At 39.7% G+C, this 17191-nt stretch overlaps 1 protein-coding gene across 5 annotated transcripts in view; it reads right to left on the reverse strand.

Annotated features, from left to right (window-relative positions):
- ZMAT3 (zinc finger matrin-type 3) overlaps positions 1-9660 on the reverse strand; it is a 33661-nt gene extending 24001 nt beyond the window's left edge. The window contains exons 1-2 of one of the 5 annotated variants that reach the window (XM_057739573.1): positions 9405-9660; positions 5451-5777 (exon numbers count right to left, since the gene is read on the reverse strand). In XM_057739573.1, coding sequence (XP_057595556.1) covers positions 5451-5720 — 270 coding nt within the window. In that variant the 5' untranslated portion in view covers positions 5721-5777; positions 9405-9660. Of the gene's footprint in view, positions 1-5450; positions 5778-7756; positions 7844-9139; positions 9270-9404 lie in introns of those variants that run through there. The other 4 variants (XM_057739577.1, XM_057739575.1, XM_057739576.1 and 1 more) reach the window with 4 other exon arrangements.
- Between the last annotated feature and the right edge of the window lie 7531 nt (positions 9661-17191).

Below are 17191 nucleotides of genomic sequence, written 5' to 3' on the forward strand. Positions count from 1 at the left end.
ATATGAAGCAAACTGCAATGGACATGATTTTGAGTAACTGGTGACCTTCAAGAAAGGGCTATCCATTTGAACACCTCTTTTAAATAGCATGGAATCATGACATTGGAAACAGAGAGAAAGAAACAGCTTTACAGTGAACAACATTTCCCTACTGATAAAAATGCAAAAGCTGAATGTCAATTTTCAACAGTTGGAATCAACCTTCAAATATCAAGCATAGGAAACTTAATTTGATTACAGAATAAACAAAAATGTGATAAACCTTGACAGTGTCAAAATAAAACTACAGCCAACCCAAGATGGGAGGTAAAAAGAAGAATGGAGAAGAAAGAAAAGGTAGGGGATGGGCAAGGAAGGGAGAACAGGTGATTACTGCTTTTCATTATAAATCCTTTGTTCTATAGGCATTATTTTAAGAAAAATATCTTTGATTGTTTTAAGGAGAAAGCTGTTATAAGTGCAAATGCTACAAAGAGGTCAAGTGAGGAAGAGCTAGATTTGGCCTGTAAGATCATGGATGACCTTGAAAAGACCAATTTAGTAGAATATTGGAAAGGAAACAGTATGGTGGGCTGGGAAATGAAGACCTGAAGAGGACACGTATACCCAGCTGAACTCTAAGGACTGAGAGAAGAAAAGAAAGGTTGCCAACAAGAGGCATTGAAAAGAAAGGGAAGGTTATTGTTGCTATTTTTGTTTACATGGGGAACAAAAAAAACTTGAGCATGTTTTTAATTTGAATAAGGTAAAGAAAGGATGACAGGTGATGAAATCCAGAGTACAGGGTAAGGAATCAGCCTTGTACAGAAGGGATATCTATTCTTCTGAAATACGAAGAAATGAAGTAGGGAGGGACTTAGATGGGGAGGCAGAAGGTGGTGAGATCCAGCTAACAAGAATCACAGAGAGCTTCTATCCACTAATGAAGTGTATTTTGACTATTCTCAGTACACTGCAAGTTCATCTGAAAACCAATCAGATGGGAAGGTTTTGAAACCATAAAAATTAGCTGAAATTAGAGATTATGCCATCCAAAGCTGGGTGATCAAGGTGAAAATGTATGTGCCAAAATCAGTACTCAAATTTGGGGATAACATCAATTGCATTCTCTGTATTACAAATTGAGATCACTGTCTTCAGTATTACAATTCTATGGCTACTTTTGTTCCCTGTATTCTATCTCTCTTTCAAATTAATCCAATTACTATGGTAGGTTGTTATCTGGCTACTAAATAATACAAATAGAAATCTATGTTTATGAGAGATTTTTAAAATTTACCTTGAGTAACTAGTTCTTTTTCAAAACAGTACACGAATTAAAAGAAGAAAAAAAAAAAACAGTTGACTTTATTCTAAAATGTAGATGCCTTAGCAAAATTTATCCATGCTTTTTGCTTTTTAAATGCCTGTTAACGATCTTCCATCCTAAAATGGTTCTTCCTCTGGGCATTTATGCTGCCCAAACAGTGTTATATTACTCTATGCCAGTTCGAGGTCTGTGGGAAATTGATCTGCCCTGAGGTATGCAATGGGTGAGTGATCTCACAGGACAACTCAAGGCAACCTGAAGACTGCAGACAAATTTTAATAAAATGAAGACATATTTTTCCTCCAAAGTTTTACTTTAAATTATAACTAAAGCCATACTTTTGAGACAACAAAAAATATGTACCCACATTAAAAATAAAACAACAGCTAAGGGTATTTTGAAGCAAGCTGACTGGGTTAAAAAGTCCTGGGAATAAAACTAAATCTGTGATGACCACTGATACGCATGGGTCATTGCTCAGGCAGCTCCAGCTTAGGAACACGAGGATGGCAGGCAAAGAGCGCAGTGAGCTTAAAGGGAAGTATTTATTGAGCAGTGTCCATTGTGTGTCCTAGATTACCGGAACATGATATGGTCAGACTCTAGCGTAACACCACTCAAACCAGACTAAAGGCTGCCTATAATACCCTGGCAATTTGAAACTTTGAGATTTCAACAAAGGCATCAACTGACTAAAACATTTTGAGTAATGTAATCAACCGTGATTTATTACCTCACATGAATGTGTTTCTGGCTTATAAATAAGCTTCCACTGACCCCTTTTATCTCACACATAATTGAAACAATGGATTTGTGGTCTTGGTATCACTCTGTATCAAAAATTACAAACCAGGTTTTAGATTTGTTAATAAAACTTTACTTCCATCATCTCACCAGCCACTTTGCTTTATTTGTCTACAATCATTGCCATTCTGCCTATTTCTGGTTCTCGGTAAGCCTTACTCATTAGTCTTACCCTTGTCTTTGGTAGCCTCTTTAAATCACAGCCTGTTCATGTACCCTTGGTGTACATCTGTGTACATTTTTTTAAATTTTTATTTATTTATTTATTTATTTATTTATTCATTCATTCATTCATTCATTTTCTTGGCTGTGTTGGGGTTTTTTTTGCTGTGCGCAGGCTTTCTTTAGTTGAGGTGAGTGGGGGCTACTCTTCGTTGTGGTGGTGGGCTCCTCATTGTCATGGTTGCAGAGCATGGGCTCTAGGCGTGTGGGCTTCAGTAGCTGCAGCACATGGGCTCAATAGTTGTGGCTCACGGGCTCTAAAGCGCAAGCTCAATAGTTGTGGCACACGGGCTTAGTTGCTCCGCAGCATGTGGTATCTTCCTGGAGCAGGGATGGAACCCGTGTCCCCTGCATTGGCAGGCAGATTCTTAACCACTGCGCCACCTAGGAAGCCCCCACCTCTGTACATTTTTGACGCATCTTTCAGCCTAACATTTCTATGCTTTCCTTCTATGCTGGTTGACCTACCTCTAGGCTGTGTTCATGTTCTGACTGTTTAGTACTCAGATTTACTCTTTGATCCTCACTCTCCCATCTTGACATTTCTATCTGGTTGAAATCCAGATTTCACTTTTAAATTAGCTTTCTTCTATGCTCTCCTAATGAAATTGCTCTGTACTTGCATACATGACCTGCTTTGCTTTGTTTCTCTGCAGAAAATTTCTTCCTCTTTAAGAATTACCAGAGACATTGGTTTCATTCACATCTTTGCTTCTAAGCTCTTAGGAACTGGCTTTTATTACACCCAAACTTTTCGTTTTCCATTAGGTTCTACTCTCTTGATATCTGCTTGCTTCTTCTCCAGTCTAACTTTCCTTAGTTCTTGGCTGCTTAAATTGTTTCTATAACAGACTGTCCTTCTCCTCCAACATTTCCACTTAAAAATTCTGATTATTGAGAAATTTATCTAAAATTTACTTCCACTTTTCTTATATTTTCTAATTTATATATTCACTATATCACTGAGGGACCTGAAATTAAGTATCTATTACTCATCAGATAAAAAGTACAGAGTACACACACACACAAATGTAGAAGAAAAGAAAAAACCTAAATAAATGCTGATTCTCTTTCTTATCTAGTTTAAGGCTTATAATCCAATGACTCTGCTCAAATTGAATTCCCTCCATGCATAACCAGAAGCATCCATCACTGTCTATAGTCACAAAGTGATATTAGGAGAAAAAAAGACAGGAGGTATAGGTACAATCCACTCACACATATTAAAATTACATTTTCCCCGAGAGTTTTCCCGCATAAAAGTAAACAACTCTTCTGTAAATGGTAATTATATGTGTGTATGACACACAAGTTGGTTTGCTCCCAAGTTAATGGTTTTCTAGGGGCTTTATACAGCTAAAAATCAAAACTTTAGAACCCAGGCTTGATTTTTCATAGTGAGTCGAACACCATAAAACCGAACACTCCACAGAAACAAATGAAGACAAAAGCTAGTGCTATGTCTTGGATCTGAGATAGATCATCCATCCTAACAGACGCCAACTGAAAGGTAAAGCAGGCAAAGGAAGACCCTGTATCACATCATTGTCGTGGGGAGTGGTCACAGAGAGGATGAGAGTAGGGGTTGGGGAAAAGGAAAAAGATGTAAAATAAAACCAGAAGAGGCCTACATGAACCAATAATGACAAGTGCCAAGATCTGGGTGATATAATCAACTCAACTCTCTGCACTGGAGGGCAAAACAAACCCAAACAACAGGAACTCCAAAGAAGTAACATATCATGTTTTCCCCTAAATCCCAGGGAAAGCAATTCATCATCAAAATGTGTCTGATATACAACCACAGAGTGACATAGTTATCAGCCTTGAAGATCAAAACAAAACAAAAAAGACTTATACCCAGAGTAAATAAAAACTTTAAGCTGGAGAAAGTTATACAGGCACAACAGAAGAAACATCTTTGCAACAGCCATCTTTCTACCACACTGTCTTATTATTTCAGATATTCATGAAGAGAATAAATAGTCAAATCAATGATGACCCAGAAGACATACTTTCATTCAACGACATGTGGCTGCAATTGCTCCTTGGATCTCTTTTCTCAAAAAAAAAAAAAAGATATAATTTTATATACAGAAAAAATCTAGAATAAAAAGACATACTGTACTTTCTCTTTCTAGCCAAAATTTAATTTTCTATTTGTTCTCAGGTAATAACGTCCTTTAAAATAGTCCTTTCCACCAGGGGGAGGGGAAGCCGGGATGTAGTAAGAGAGTAGCATTGACATACACACACTACCAAATGTAAAACTGATGGCTAGTGGGAAGCTACTACAGAGCACAGGGAGATCAGCTTGATGCTTTGTGAAGACGTAAAGGGGTTGTGATAGGAAGGCTGGGAGGGAGGCTCAAGAGGGAGGGGATATGGGGATATATGTATCCATGTGGCTGATTCACTCTGTTTTACAGCAGAAATTGACACAATACTGTAAAGCAACTATACTCCAATAAAGATTTAAAAAAAAAACTGTCCTTTCCACTAGCTATTCTACATGGAGGTGAAAGCTTTCTATTTATCTTAGAAATAAGTAACAGTTCATACTAAAGGCTAAAAAGGAATCACAGTATGATTATTAAAAATGGAGGACAGGGCTCAATACTCCAATGTCATTTTATTCTCACTACAGAAAGATGCCTGGGTTTCCCTTAGCAGTGACAGAGGTCAAAAAGAAAAGCATAACATTCATAGACAGAGAATACCTTGAACTGATACAAACTGTATCAGCTGGAAGAGAATATTTATAAGACTAATTCTTCTAAACAATTTTGACACTGAATTGAGTTTGGTACACTATGTTGCAAACATCTGTTCTGCTTAGGATCACAGGTTCAAACACGCAGAGATGATTTACATTCAACCACTGGTAAGCTATCAAATGCCACACAGCTAAGTGTAGGAGGTTAAGAGAGAGCCCATTCTATGAAAAGTGATGCTTCCTTTTAAAGTAGGAACATTGTGTTTTTAGCCAAACAAACTAATACTTAGCCATCTTATTATTCCAGGCACAACTGGTCATTTCAGAGACAGCTCTGAATTGGGCAGAGCCCTGAAATGTTCTCCCACTAAATGCCTGATTTTTCTTTTCTTCCCTTACCTGATAATGAGCCTGGGCTTGCTGTGCTGAGTTCAAGGTGACATTGCAGAGCTTGCAGTACAGGGGCTTACATAGCTCCTCCAGGGCAGTGTCTTGCTCCCCTCCCTTAGGTAACTCTTCTTCCCCTGCCAGAGGCAAGGAAGCCTCCTGCCCAAAAGGCTTCTGCGGTGGAAGCTGCAAGGTTCCTGTGGACCTCGCGGCCACTGACATAGGAGGAGAGGATGAGGGCCGCTTAGGCGGAGGCAGCCCGGCGTGTTGCAAGAGGATCATTGGGTAGGAAAGCCTTGGGCATAATCCAATGGGTGACGAGACGTCGGGTCTTCAAATCTGAATCAACAGCAAAAAAAATACTTTTAAATGTGTCCTCAGCAGTACGACATGTAAATGACCACCCCATCTGCCCTTTCCTCTATTTCTTCAAACCATCTTTGGGTCTTCTTTCCTTTTACCTCACCCAGCAGACTTCCCCTGTCTGTTAATCCACATTGACACAATGCTCCTCGGCTGAGAACAGCTTTATAGATGCTGCTTGATTTTGCTTGGCACAGCTCCAAGTGCAGTCCCTCTGGCCCGTGACCATTAATCGTATTGCATCCATGGCTAATTAAATCTAAAAGTCACATGGCTGAAATGGACATCAAAGGTCACCCACTCCAGACCCCTTCTCTCAAACACACTTAAACACTCTTGATGATACTCATGCATAGACCGAAACAAACAACCAAACAACCACCAGCAAAGAACCTTAGCAAATATCTCCTTTCCATGCAAACTAGTCTTTCACCCAAATGATATCAAAAAGAGTAAAAGAGTGTCACTGCTCTGATTACTGCAAGCACTTCTAGAACTAGCTAAAACATCAAAGACCTCTAGGAATAAATCTGTTACCATGGGACAAAAATAAATAAAAATGTACCTTCTGATCAACTAGTAATATTTAAATAATTGAGCCAATGACGACTCAGAGTAGGGGTTGCAAACAGACAACGTGTAGGCCACATGCAGCCAGAGATGTGCTGTGTTTGGAATGTACAGTGTTTTGTTTTGCTTTCATTTTTTAAATTGAATTGAAAGTCAACAAAAATCAGAAGATTTGTGGCTCCCCTTGATAAAAGGGTGATCTGGCAACGCTTGGCCATGGTCCTACATGAGCAACAATTAGCTAGTTAGCGCTGAAAGGCACTGTCCCGGGGTAGCCAAGCTTGCCTTCTCGAGGCCACCTCAGCCCCGACTCAGCCTGCTGCCTGTATTCATGTTACTTGCTTGTTCCCCACAGGCTTGAGTTTAAGACTCCACCTCATATAGCCTTAGACTATATTCATCAGTCCCCTATAAAATTAGAGGATTTTCTCTCCCTCTAGAGGTAAACTGCCTACATGAAATACTTTATCAAGTAAATGTCCAATGGGGTACTGGATCACACTACCACAGGCCCCAATGTAATTCTAGTTCCTCAGTCTTTCGACTATTTGCTCTCCCCTTCTTACTAAATAACTGGTAGTCTCTAAACTGTTTCCCTCAGAAAAGACCCAATATGTTCTAATCTCACTTCAGTTTTATCGATGATTTCTCCTGCCTCACACCCGCATGGCAACTTCTAACCCTGAGTATCTCAAAATGAACCATAGTATGCACTTTATGAGTTCCCACGATTCTAATTAACCCAAATTTAAATCCTTATTTCAAAATCCTCTGTTCCTTTCACTCTCAATACTTTTAAAACCTCTTTTCTTGGTCAATAGAATATGGCTATTTTAAGCTGCTGAAATTTTCCACCTGCAATAGAAATGTGTACATTTTATGACAATAATAGATTTGCTAAAATTAACCAAGAACATTTTGAAAAGTTGAAAGTCTCTTTTACCACATTTAATAAATACATACACGTGGACACTGCAACCAAGTAACAGCTTTTATACTAAATTCAGGGTCTTGAGGCAGCAAAAGATAACAGTGCAATGGGAAAATAATATGGTAAAGGGCAAAGTACATAACTTATTAGTCACAGTACTTAACAATACTTCTCATTAAACATAATATTTAGAAAAACAACATTATTTTTTTCTCAAGCAGAAGTATGCTGTCCATATCTCTGAGAATATTTTTCTAAAAAGCAATACAGATTGAGAACATTTAAAAAGTCAGGTTCTCTATAATCACATTATTCCTCTCAATTAAATCAAGCAAAGACACTCAGGAAGCAAAGGCAGATACGGGTATTTTGAAAAGGGAAACTAAGGAGACAAAGACCACTTTTTTTAACTACCTAATTATAATAATTCATAATATTAAAAGACTACGCATACCACCTGTACAGAGACATACTGATACCGAAGTGTCAACAACAAGCTGCCAGCTCAGAAGGAAATGGTGGAGGAGGCTGTCAAAGCATCTGGATAAAGGAAATCAGCAATATAAACAGAAAATCAAATGCTACCAAATGCCTAGACATGTCTGGACTTGTTTTATGAAAGTTCACTCCCACTTAAGGAAATACCAGCATGTGTCTCCCCCAGTGTTGTCTACAGGTTTCCATCAAAATAAAGGCCTGATAAACTCCCCTGAATTGAAGAAAAAATTCTCACCAAGTACAGCCTTACCCATTATGGCATTTTACCTTTATAACATTTAAAGAATAGCTAGGTAGTCCAAAATCTTTTTTTGTAATATTTAACAATCAAAATGATGTAAACTCCCCCCAAAGCATCTGTGCACCACAATTACATCAGGTATTTCTACACTTGTGAAAGAAAGAAAGACAGACAGAAAGAAAGAAAGAAAGAAAGAAAGAAAGAAAGAAAGAAAGAAAAAGAAAGAAAGAAAGAAAGAAAGAAAGAAAGAAAGAAAGAAAACTAGCATAAAATAAAAATCTAAAAGAAACACTAACAAGAAGCCTTCAATGAAAGCATTAATGTTGGAATATGAAGAGACTCCAAGCATATGCGACTCAGATCTGTTCAACTACTGCATTAGATTTAAAGAAACTAACTTGAGGGCTGATGTAAACAAAATATTCCTCAGATCATAAAGGCCATTCAATTTGATGCTTGAAGTGGCATAAATAAAGGATTTATGGTGGTTAATGTCCCGGTTTGGAAGCGATTGAGGGGACAATAAAGAAAAGAAAAGCGTCAGTGTACCCTATTTAAAGAAAACCAATGATCATATAGCATAGTTTTCATGATCTGACTGGGGCCTACTCTTCACATACTGTATTAAAGACAATCACTTTCTCATGTGGAGAAATCTCATTTGGAGAAATTAGGAAAGGTAACACCATAAAGGAACAGGTTACTGGCACCTCAGCAAACTAAGGAAGTCTGTAACTGGGAATTTCTGGAAATGAGGGAAAGACGGTGAGCATTATTCAGAGGTCATCAGATCGCAGCGAGAAGGAATGAGAGAGAGGAAAATAGAAAAATAATCAGTTGAGGTAAGGTATGTCACATGAGGAAGACCCAAGAACGCAAGAATCTGGGAGAGAAGAGGCCTTGGCGAATTGGTGAATGTTTTCCAGGCGCAGCTGCGAGGGTGCTTAATCCTAAGGAAGCTTTCACATATTTGAATCAAAGCTACATATACTTCAGCATCGCCCACATATACCTTACATGCCTAAAATGTGCGTGCATACACACGAGCGCGTACACACATCCATCCATCCACACACACACACACACACACACACGCACCTCAGTCCCGTAAGGATGCCATCACGAAAGATGGAATCCCCGGTCTCCCACGGGGCGGGGGCAAGCGCGAGGGCCAAGGCAGCTGCACGCCTAAGATGATGCGAACAGTACACGTGAAATGCTCCAAAACAGACAGATAAATAGAAGCAGCGCAAGCCCGTCACGTGGAGGGCAGGTGGAAAGACCGCACCGGAAAGGAAGGGCTCGTCCCGCGGCTCCGGCGCTCGTCCTGAACGCCCCGAGGCTCGCGACCGCCCGCACTCACCGGAACCCCCGGGACGCGCCGGGAGGCTGGGCGCCGCGTCTGCCCGGGACGCCCGCCGCCGTCCGTCCTGCGCACCCGGCGCGGCCCGGTTCAACTCCGCCGCCCTCCGCGCAACTTTCTCGCCAGTCCCGCTGAGCCCCCTCCGCAGCTGAAGGCTGACTGTCAAAAGTCAGTCCAGCCGGACCCACAGGGAAACAGCTGCAGGAAGTGACTGCGGAACCGGGAGGCGGCGGAGGAGGAGACTGAAGGCGCCGGCTCGGCGTCGCCAGTGCGCATGTGCCGGGGAGAGCGGGGGCCCGCAGCAGCGGCAACCACGGCGGCCGCGGCGGCCGCGGAGGCTCTAGCATCCCGAGCGGATGGAGTGCGCCGGGCAGGTGCCGGAGCTGGGAGCGCAGGGGCGCTGAGCCAGCGTGGGGAACAAAGGCACTGAGGCAGAGAGAGGATGCCGCCCCGCCAGTCTTAAGAGCTGTTCATCATATAACCTGGAAAGCTGATCCGGCGCAGGAACCTGGCCAGAGTTTTTGCAACTTTCATCTCCTGTGATTGAGATCCAAACATTTTCCACTCCAGCCCCACCCTCAGTCCGCTGATGGCCGGCTAAGACGGCAGAGTAGAACTGCCAAAATATCCAGCTAGGATCGTTTAACCTGCTGCGACAGAACCTTTCCCCAGGATGGAGGAAAGGAAACACAGAGAGAGAGAGAGAGAGAGGGAGAGAGAGAGAGAGAGAGAGAGAGAGAGAGAGAGAGAGAGAGAGAGAGAGACTTGCCCTCTCCCCAGCATCAAAGTGGGCAAGAGAGAAAGAAGACCTCTTGGGCGCGCGCGCACACACACTCACACGCTCACACACATCCCAGCTTCACCTGCAAAACAAGTAAGACTAGGAAGAGAGTGGCTAAGCCCAAAATGTCACATCCTCTCATAGTCAACCTCAACACTTTCAGGGTTGACATTGCGAGATGAATTGAGAAAATTCCAGCTCTAAAATTTTTTTAACTTGTAAATTATCTCATAGGAATGTTTGGGGGGGAATAAAATATACATAATATAAATTTACTATTTTCACCCTTTTTAAGTGTTCGGTTCAATGCCAGTAAGTACATTCACGACGTTGTGTGCTTATTTCTTAATCATTAATTAAAATGTCAAGGAGACCTACTTATAGCAAGATGTGCCCTAGTAGTAGGCAAACTCCTGCAGGAAATTAAGGCTGTTTCTTTGGTTGAAACACACCATCCAATACTACCACCAACAAACTAAACTGACTGTTTTCTAGAAATGACTTAATAAATACAATGATCATGTAGCAATCACACCCACAACTAGTGTACACAGGCCATTTGAGGACAGTAATCCATCATGCCTAGGTAGAAAACAAAGAGTTTTTCTGAACTAATTTTCTGTTTATGTATACATACTTTATGTGTCAAATTTTTAAATGGCCACATTGTTTTTAAGTAGTCTGGTTTGATTCTTCTATATGAAGCTGTCCAGTTCTCCCAACACCATTTATTGAAGAGGCTGTCTTTCCTCCATTGTATATTCTTGCCTCTTTTGTCATAGATTAATTGACTATATAATTGTGAGTTTATTTCTAGGCTCCCTATCCTGTTCCATTGATCTATGTGTCTGTTTTAGTGCCAGTACCATGCTGCTTTGATTACTGTAGTTTTGCAATATAGTCTGAAGACAGGGACCATGATTCCTCCAGCTCTGCTCCTCTTTCTCAAGATTGTTTTGGCTATTCAGGGTCTTTGTGTTTCCATACAATTTTTTAAAAATTTATTTTAATTTAGTGGCTGTGTTGGGTTGCTGTGTGAGGGCTTTCTGTAGTTGTGGAGAGCAGAGGCTACTCTTCATTTCAGTGTGCATGCTTCTTATTGTGGTGGCTTCTCTTGTTGCAGAGCATGGGCTCTAGGCACATGGGCTTCAGTAGTTGTGGCACATGGGCTCAGTAATTTTGGCACAAGCCTCAGTTGCTCTGTGGCATGTGGGATCTTCCTGGACCAGGGCTCAAACCCTAGTCCCATGCATTGGCAGACAGTTTCATAACCACATTGTAACCAGGGAAGCCCTCCATACAAATTTCAGAATTATTTGTTCTAGTCTGTGAAAATACCATTCGTATTTTGATAGGGATTGCATTAAATCTGTAGATTGCCTGGGGTAGTATTGTCATTTAACAATACTGATTCTTTCAATCCATGAACACAGTATATCTTTCCATCTGTTTATGCCATCTTCAGTTGCTTTCATCAGTGTCATAGTTTTCTGAGTACAGATCTTTTACCTCATTAGGTAGATTTATTCCTAGGTACTTTATTTTTTTTGATATCATGCTAAATGGAATTGTTTCCTTAATTTCTCTTTCTGATAGTTTATTGTTAGTATATAAAATTGCAACCAATTCGTGTAATAATTTTGTATCCTGCAACTTTACCAAATTCATTGATATGTTCTAGAAGTTTTTTGGTGCCCTCTTTAGGATTTTCTATGTATAGTATCATGTCATCTGCAAACAGTGACAATTTTACTTTTTCCTTTACAATTTGAATTCTTTTTATTTCTTTTCTTGTCTGATTTCTGCAGCTGGGGTTTCCAATACTATGTTGAATAAAAGTGGTGAAAGTGGACATTCTTGTCTTAGGGGAAATGCTTTCAGCTTTTCACCATTGAGTATAAAGTTGGCTGAAGGTTTGTCATATATGGCCTTTAGTATATTGAGGTATGTGCCCTCTATACCTGCTTTGTTGGGATTTTTTTTAATCATAAATTTTGTCAAATGTTTTTTCTGCATCTTTGGGGTGATCATGTGATTTTTATCCTTTCTTTTGCTAATATGGTGTATCATGTTGATTGATTTGCAGGTATTGAACCATCCTTGCATCCCTGGGATAAATCCCACTATATCACAGTACATGATACTTTTAACATATTGCTGAATTTGGTTTGCTAATATTTCGCTGAGGATTTTTGCATCTATATTCAGTGATATTGGCCTATAATTTTCTTTTTTCTTTTTCTTTTTTTTTTTTGAAGTGTCCTTGACTGATTTAGTATCAAGCTGACTTTGTAGAGTAAATTTAGAAGCATTCCTTTCTCTTCAATTTTTTGGAATAGTTTGAGAAAGGACAGAATTTCTTTAAATATTTGGCAGAATTCATCTGTAAAGCTGTCTGGTCCTGGACTTTTGTTTGTTTGGAGTTTTTTTTTAATTACTGATTTAATTTCATTACTGTTCATTGGTCTATTCATATTTTCTATTTCTCCCTAATTCAGTCTTGGGAAATTGTGCATTTCTAGTAATTTACCCATTCTTTCTAGGTTGTCCATTTTATTGGCCTATGTTTGTAGCGATCTCTTATCGCTTATGTATTTCTATGGTGTTAGTTGTAACCTCTTTCATTTATGATTTTATTTATTTAATTTTTATTTGTTTTCCTGATAAATCTGGCTAAAGGGTTATCAATTTTATTTATCTTTTCAAAAATTAGCTTAGTTAAATAGATCTTTTCTGTTTTTTCAGTCTCTATTTCATTTACTTCTGATCTTTATTATTTCTTTTTTCTACTAACTCTGGGTTTTGTTTGTTCTTTTTCTAGTTCCATTAGGTGTAAAGTTTTGTTATCCACTTCAGGTGGATGCAAAATTTTCATGATCCTCTCTCCTCACTGGGATGGAAAAGAATTTATTTACCAAAATCAGTGGCCACAAATAATGTACCCGAGAGCACATTCATCTGTCCTAACAAAAATACTACACCCAGCACGACCACTGCAATCAGGCTATTACTTGAGGCAGTCTACAGTTATTCTGCAGGATCTATATGGCTTCTGCAGAGGCCAGTCTGGTGGATTAAATAGAGATTATCATCTTTGCATCTTTTAGATATTTAAGGGAAGCACTCTACTGTCTTCTCTGGGATGCAACATTGTTTTTGACTTACTATTTTGGCTAGGGGTAAGGGTGAGAAGTTTCAAAGGCTTCCACTTAGTTTTCCCTGGTGTGATAGTTCTTACCTCACAAGCCAAGACCCATTATGAGGCTATGACATGCTTGACATAACCAAGGATGTCATTCTCAATTCGGCAATGTGAAAATGAACACCAGGGGGTCTGCAGTCTAATGGACCAGTGGGAAGTCAGACTTTGATCAGGACTCCATTTATTACCTGATCCCTCCATGTACTCCCAAACTAATAGGGCATATTATGGACTGAATGTTAGTGTCCATTAAAAATTTGTATATTGAAGACCTAGACCCCAGTGTAGCTGTAGTTGGAAACGAGTCCTGTACGGACTTAAGTAATTAAGGTTAAATGAGATCATAAATGTGGGGCCTTGATCCAATAAAATTGGTGTTCTTACAAGAAGAGACAACAGAGAGCTCATTCTTTCTCTCTTCACATGTGCACATAGAAGAGGTCATGTGAGCACACAGGGAGATGATGACCACCTATGAGTCGAGAGAAGAGGCTCCAGAATAAAACCTACCTTGACAGCACCTTGAACTTTGACTTCCCAACCTCCAGAACTATGAGAAATAAATTTCTGTTGTTTAATCCACCCAGTCTGTGGTATTTTGTTATGGCAACCCAAGCAGAGTAATATAGTGGGCATTATGACACTTTGGGTTTCTGTTATCAATGTCAGCTTATTTTCTGCAGTGTCTAAGAGTCTTCAACACATCTGGACAGTTCCCTTTCCTCAGTGAACAGAAAAGTCACCTGAATAAATAGCCAGAGGTCCCTTTGGGCAAAGACTGAGGCTACCATCAGGGCATGTACTTCCTGTGATATTTCAGAGAACTTCCTCTTGGGAATCTAGCTACCTCTTCATGTAGCATGTTTTGGACCTGAACACTGACTCAGGTATGGGCAAGGAATCATCTCTTTTCAAATTAAGATAAAACTTATATAGCACAAAATTCATCATTTTAACCACTTTAGAGTGTACAATTTAGTGATTTTTAGCACATTCACGATGTTGTACAATTATCACCACTATCTAATTCCAAAACATTTTATTACCTCTAAAAAGAAACTCTGTACCCGTTAAGTAGTTATGGCTATTCTCTATCTCTCCAACCCCCACCAGCCCCTGACAACTACTGATCTAATTTCGATCTCTATGTATTTGCCTATTCTAGACATTTCGTATAAATGGAATCATATATGACAGCTTTACTCTTTACTTTTATTTAATTTATTATTTATTTTATTTATTTATTTTTTATTGGAATATAATTGCTTTACACTCTTGTACCAGTTTTTGAGGTACACCAAAATCATTCTCTGTATTTATACACATATCCCCGTATCCCCTCCCTCCCTCGACTCCCCCCACCCTCCCTGTCCCAGTCCTCTAAGACATCATCCATCATCGAGTTGAACTCCCTTTGTTATACAGCAACTTCCCACTAGCTATCTATTTTATAGTTGGTAGTATATATATGTCTATGCTACTCTCTCATTTCATCTCAGCTTCCCCTTCACCCCCCGCCCCCCCAAACCTCGAGTTCTCCAGTACATTCTCTGTATCTGCATCCTTATTCTTGTCTTGTCACTGAGTTCATCAGTACCATTTTTAGATTCTGTATATGTGAGTTAGCATACAATATTTGTCTTTCTCTTTCTGACTTACTTCACTCTGTATGACAGACTCAAGGTCTATCCACCTCATTACATATAGCTCCATCTCATTTCTTTTTATAGCTGAGTAATATTCCATTGTATATATATGCCACATCTTCTTTATCCATTCATTTGTCGATGGGCATTTAGGTTGCTTTCATGTCCTGGCTATTGTAAATAGTGCTGCAATGAACATTATGGTACGTTTCTTTTGGGATTATGGTTTTCTCTGGGTATATGCCCAAGAGTGGGATTACTGGATCATATGGTAGTTCTATTTTTAGTTTTTTAAGGAACCTCCAAACTGTTTTCCATAGTGGCTGTACCAGCTTACATTCCCACCAACAGTGCAGGAGAGTTCCCTTTTCTCCACACCCTCTCCAACATTTGTTGTTTCCAGATTTTGTGATGATGGCCATTCTGATCGGTGTGAGGTGATAACTCGCTGTGGCTTTGACTTGCATTTCTCTGATAATTAGTGATGTTGAACATCTTTTCATGTGTTTGCTGGCCATCTGCACGTCTTCTTTGGAGAAATGTCTATTTAGGTCTTCTGCCCATTTGTGGACTGGGTTATTTGCTTTTCTGGTATTAAGCTGCATGAGCTGCTTGTATCTTTTGGAGGTTAATTCTTTGCCCGTTGTTTCGTTGGCAACTATTTTTTCCCATTCTGAGGGTTGCCTTCTTGTCTTGTTTATGGTTTCTTTTGCTGTGCAAAAGCTTTTAAGTTTCATGAGGTCCCATTTGTTTCTTCTTGATTTTATTTCCATGATTCTAGGAGGCGGGTCAAAAAAGATCTTGCTTTTTTGTTTTGTTTTGTTTTGTTTTGTTTTATAAATGTATTTATTTATTTTATTGGCTGTATTGGGGTGGGGTTTTTTTTTGCTATGCACGGGCTTTCTTTAGTTGCAGTGAATGGGGTCTACTCTTCGTTGTGGTGCGCGGGCTCCTCATTGCCGTGGCTTCTCTTGTTGCGGAGCACAGGCTCTAGGTGTGTAGGCTTCAGTAGTTGCAGCACATGGGCTCAGTAGTTGTGGCTCACAGGCTCTAAAGCGCAGGCTCAATAGTTGTGGTGCACCAGCTTAGTTGCTCCGCGGCATGTGGGATCTTCCTGGAGCAGGGATCAAACCTGTGTCCCCTGCATTAGCAGGTGGATTATTAACCACTGTGCCACCTAGGAAGCCCAAGGATCTTGCTTTGATTTATGTCATAGAGTGTTCTGCCTATGTTTTCCTCTAGGAGTTTTATAGTGTCTGGCCTTACATGTAGGTCTTTAATCCATTTTGAGTTTATTTTTGTGTATGGTGTTAGGAAGTGTTCTCATTTCATTCTTTTACATGTAGCTGTCCAATTTTCCCAGCACCACTTACTGAAGAGGCTGTCTTTTTTCCATTGTTTATTATTGCCTCCTTTGTCAAAGATAAGGTGCCCATATGTATTTGGGCTTATCTCTGAGTTCTCTATTCTACTCCATTGACCTTCCTTTCTATTTTTGTGCCTGTACCATACTGTCTTGATCACTATGGCCTTGTAGTATAGTTTGAAGTCAGGAAGCCTCATTCCACCAACTCCATTTTTCCTTCTCAAGATTGCATTGGCTATTTGGGGTCTTTTGCATTTCCAAACAAATCGTAAGATTTCTTGCTCTAGTTCTGTGAAAAATGCCATTGGTAATTTGATAGGGATTGCATTGAATCTGTAAATTGCTTTGGGTAGTACAGTCATTTTCACTATGTTGATTCTTCCAATCCAGGAACATGGTATGTCCCTCCATCTGTTTGTATTGTCTCTGATTTCTTTCATCAATGTCTTAAAGTTTTCTGCATACAAATCTTTTGCCTCCTTAGGCAGGTTTATTCCTAGGTATTTTATTCTTTTTGTTGCAATGGTAAATGGGAGAGTTTCCTTAATTTCTCTTTCTGCTCTTCCGTTGTTAGTGTATAGGAATGCAAGAGATGTCTGTGCGTTAATTTTGTATCCTGCTACTTTACTAAATTCATCAATTAGTGCTAGCAGTTTTCTGGTAGAGTCTTTAGGGTTTTCTATATATAACATCATGTCATCTGCAAAGAGTGACAATTTGACTTCTTGTTTTCCAATTTGGATTCCTTTTATTTCTTTTTCTTCTCTGATTTCTGTGGCTAAAACTTCCAAA

Source organism: Hippopotamus amphibius, chromosome 6 (genome assembly GCF_030028045.1).
Source record: "Hippopotamus amphibius kiboko isolate mHipAmp2 chromosome 6, mHipAmp2.hap2, whole genome shotgun sequence".
In the NCBI taxonomy this organism is placed as follows: Eukaryota; Metazoa; Chordata; class Mammalia; order Artiodactyla; family Hippopotamidae; genus Hippopotamus; species Hippopotamus amphibius.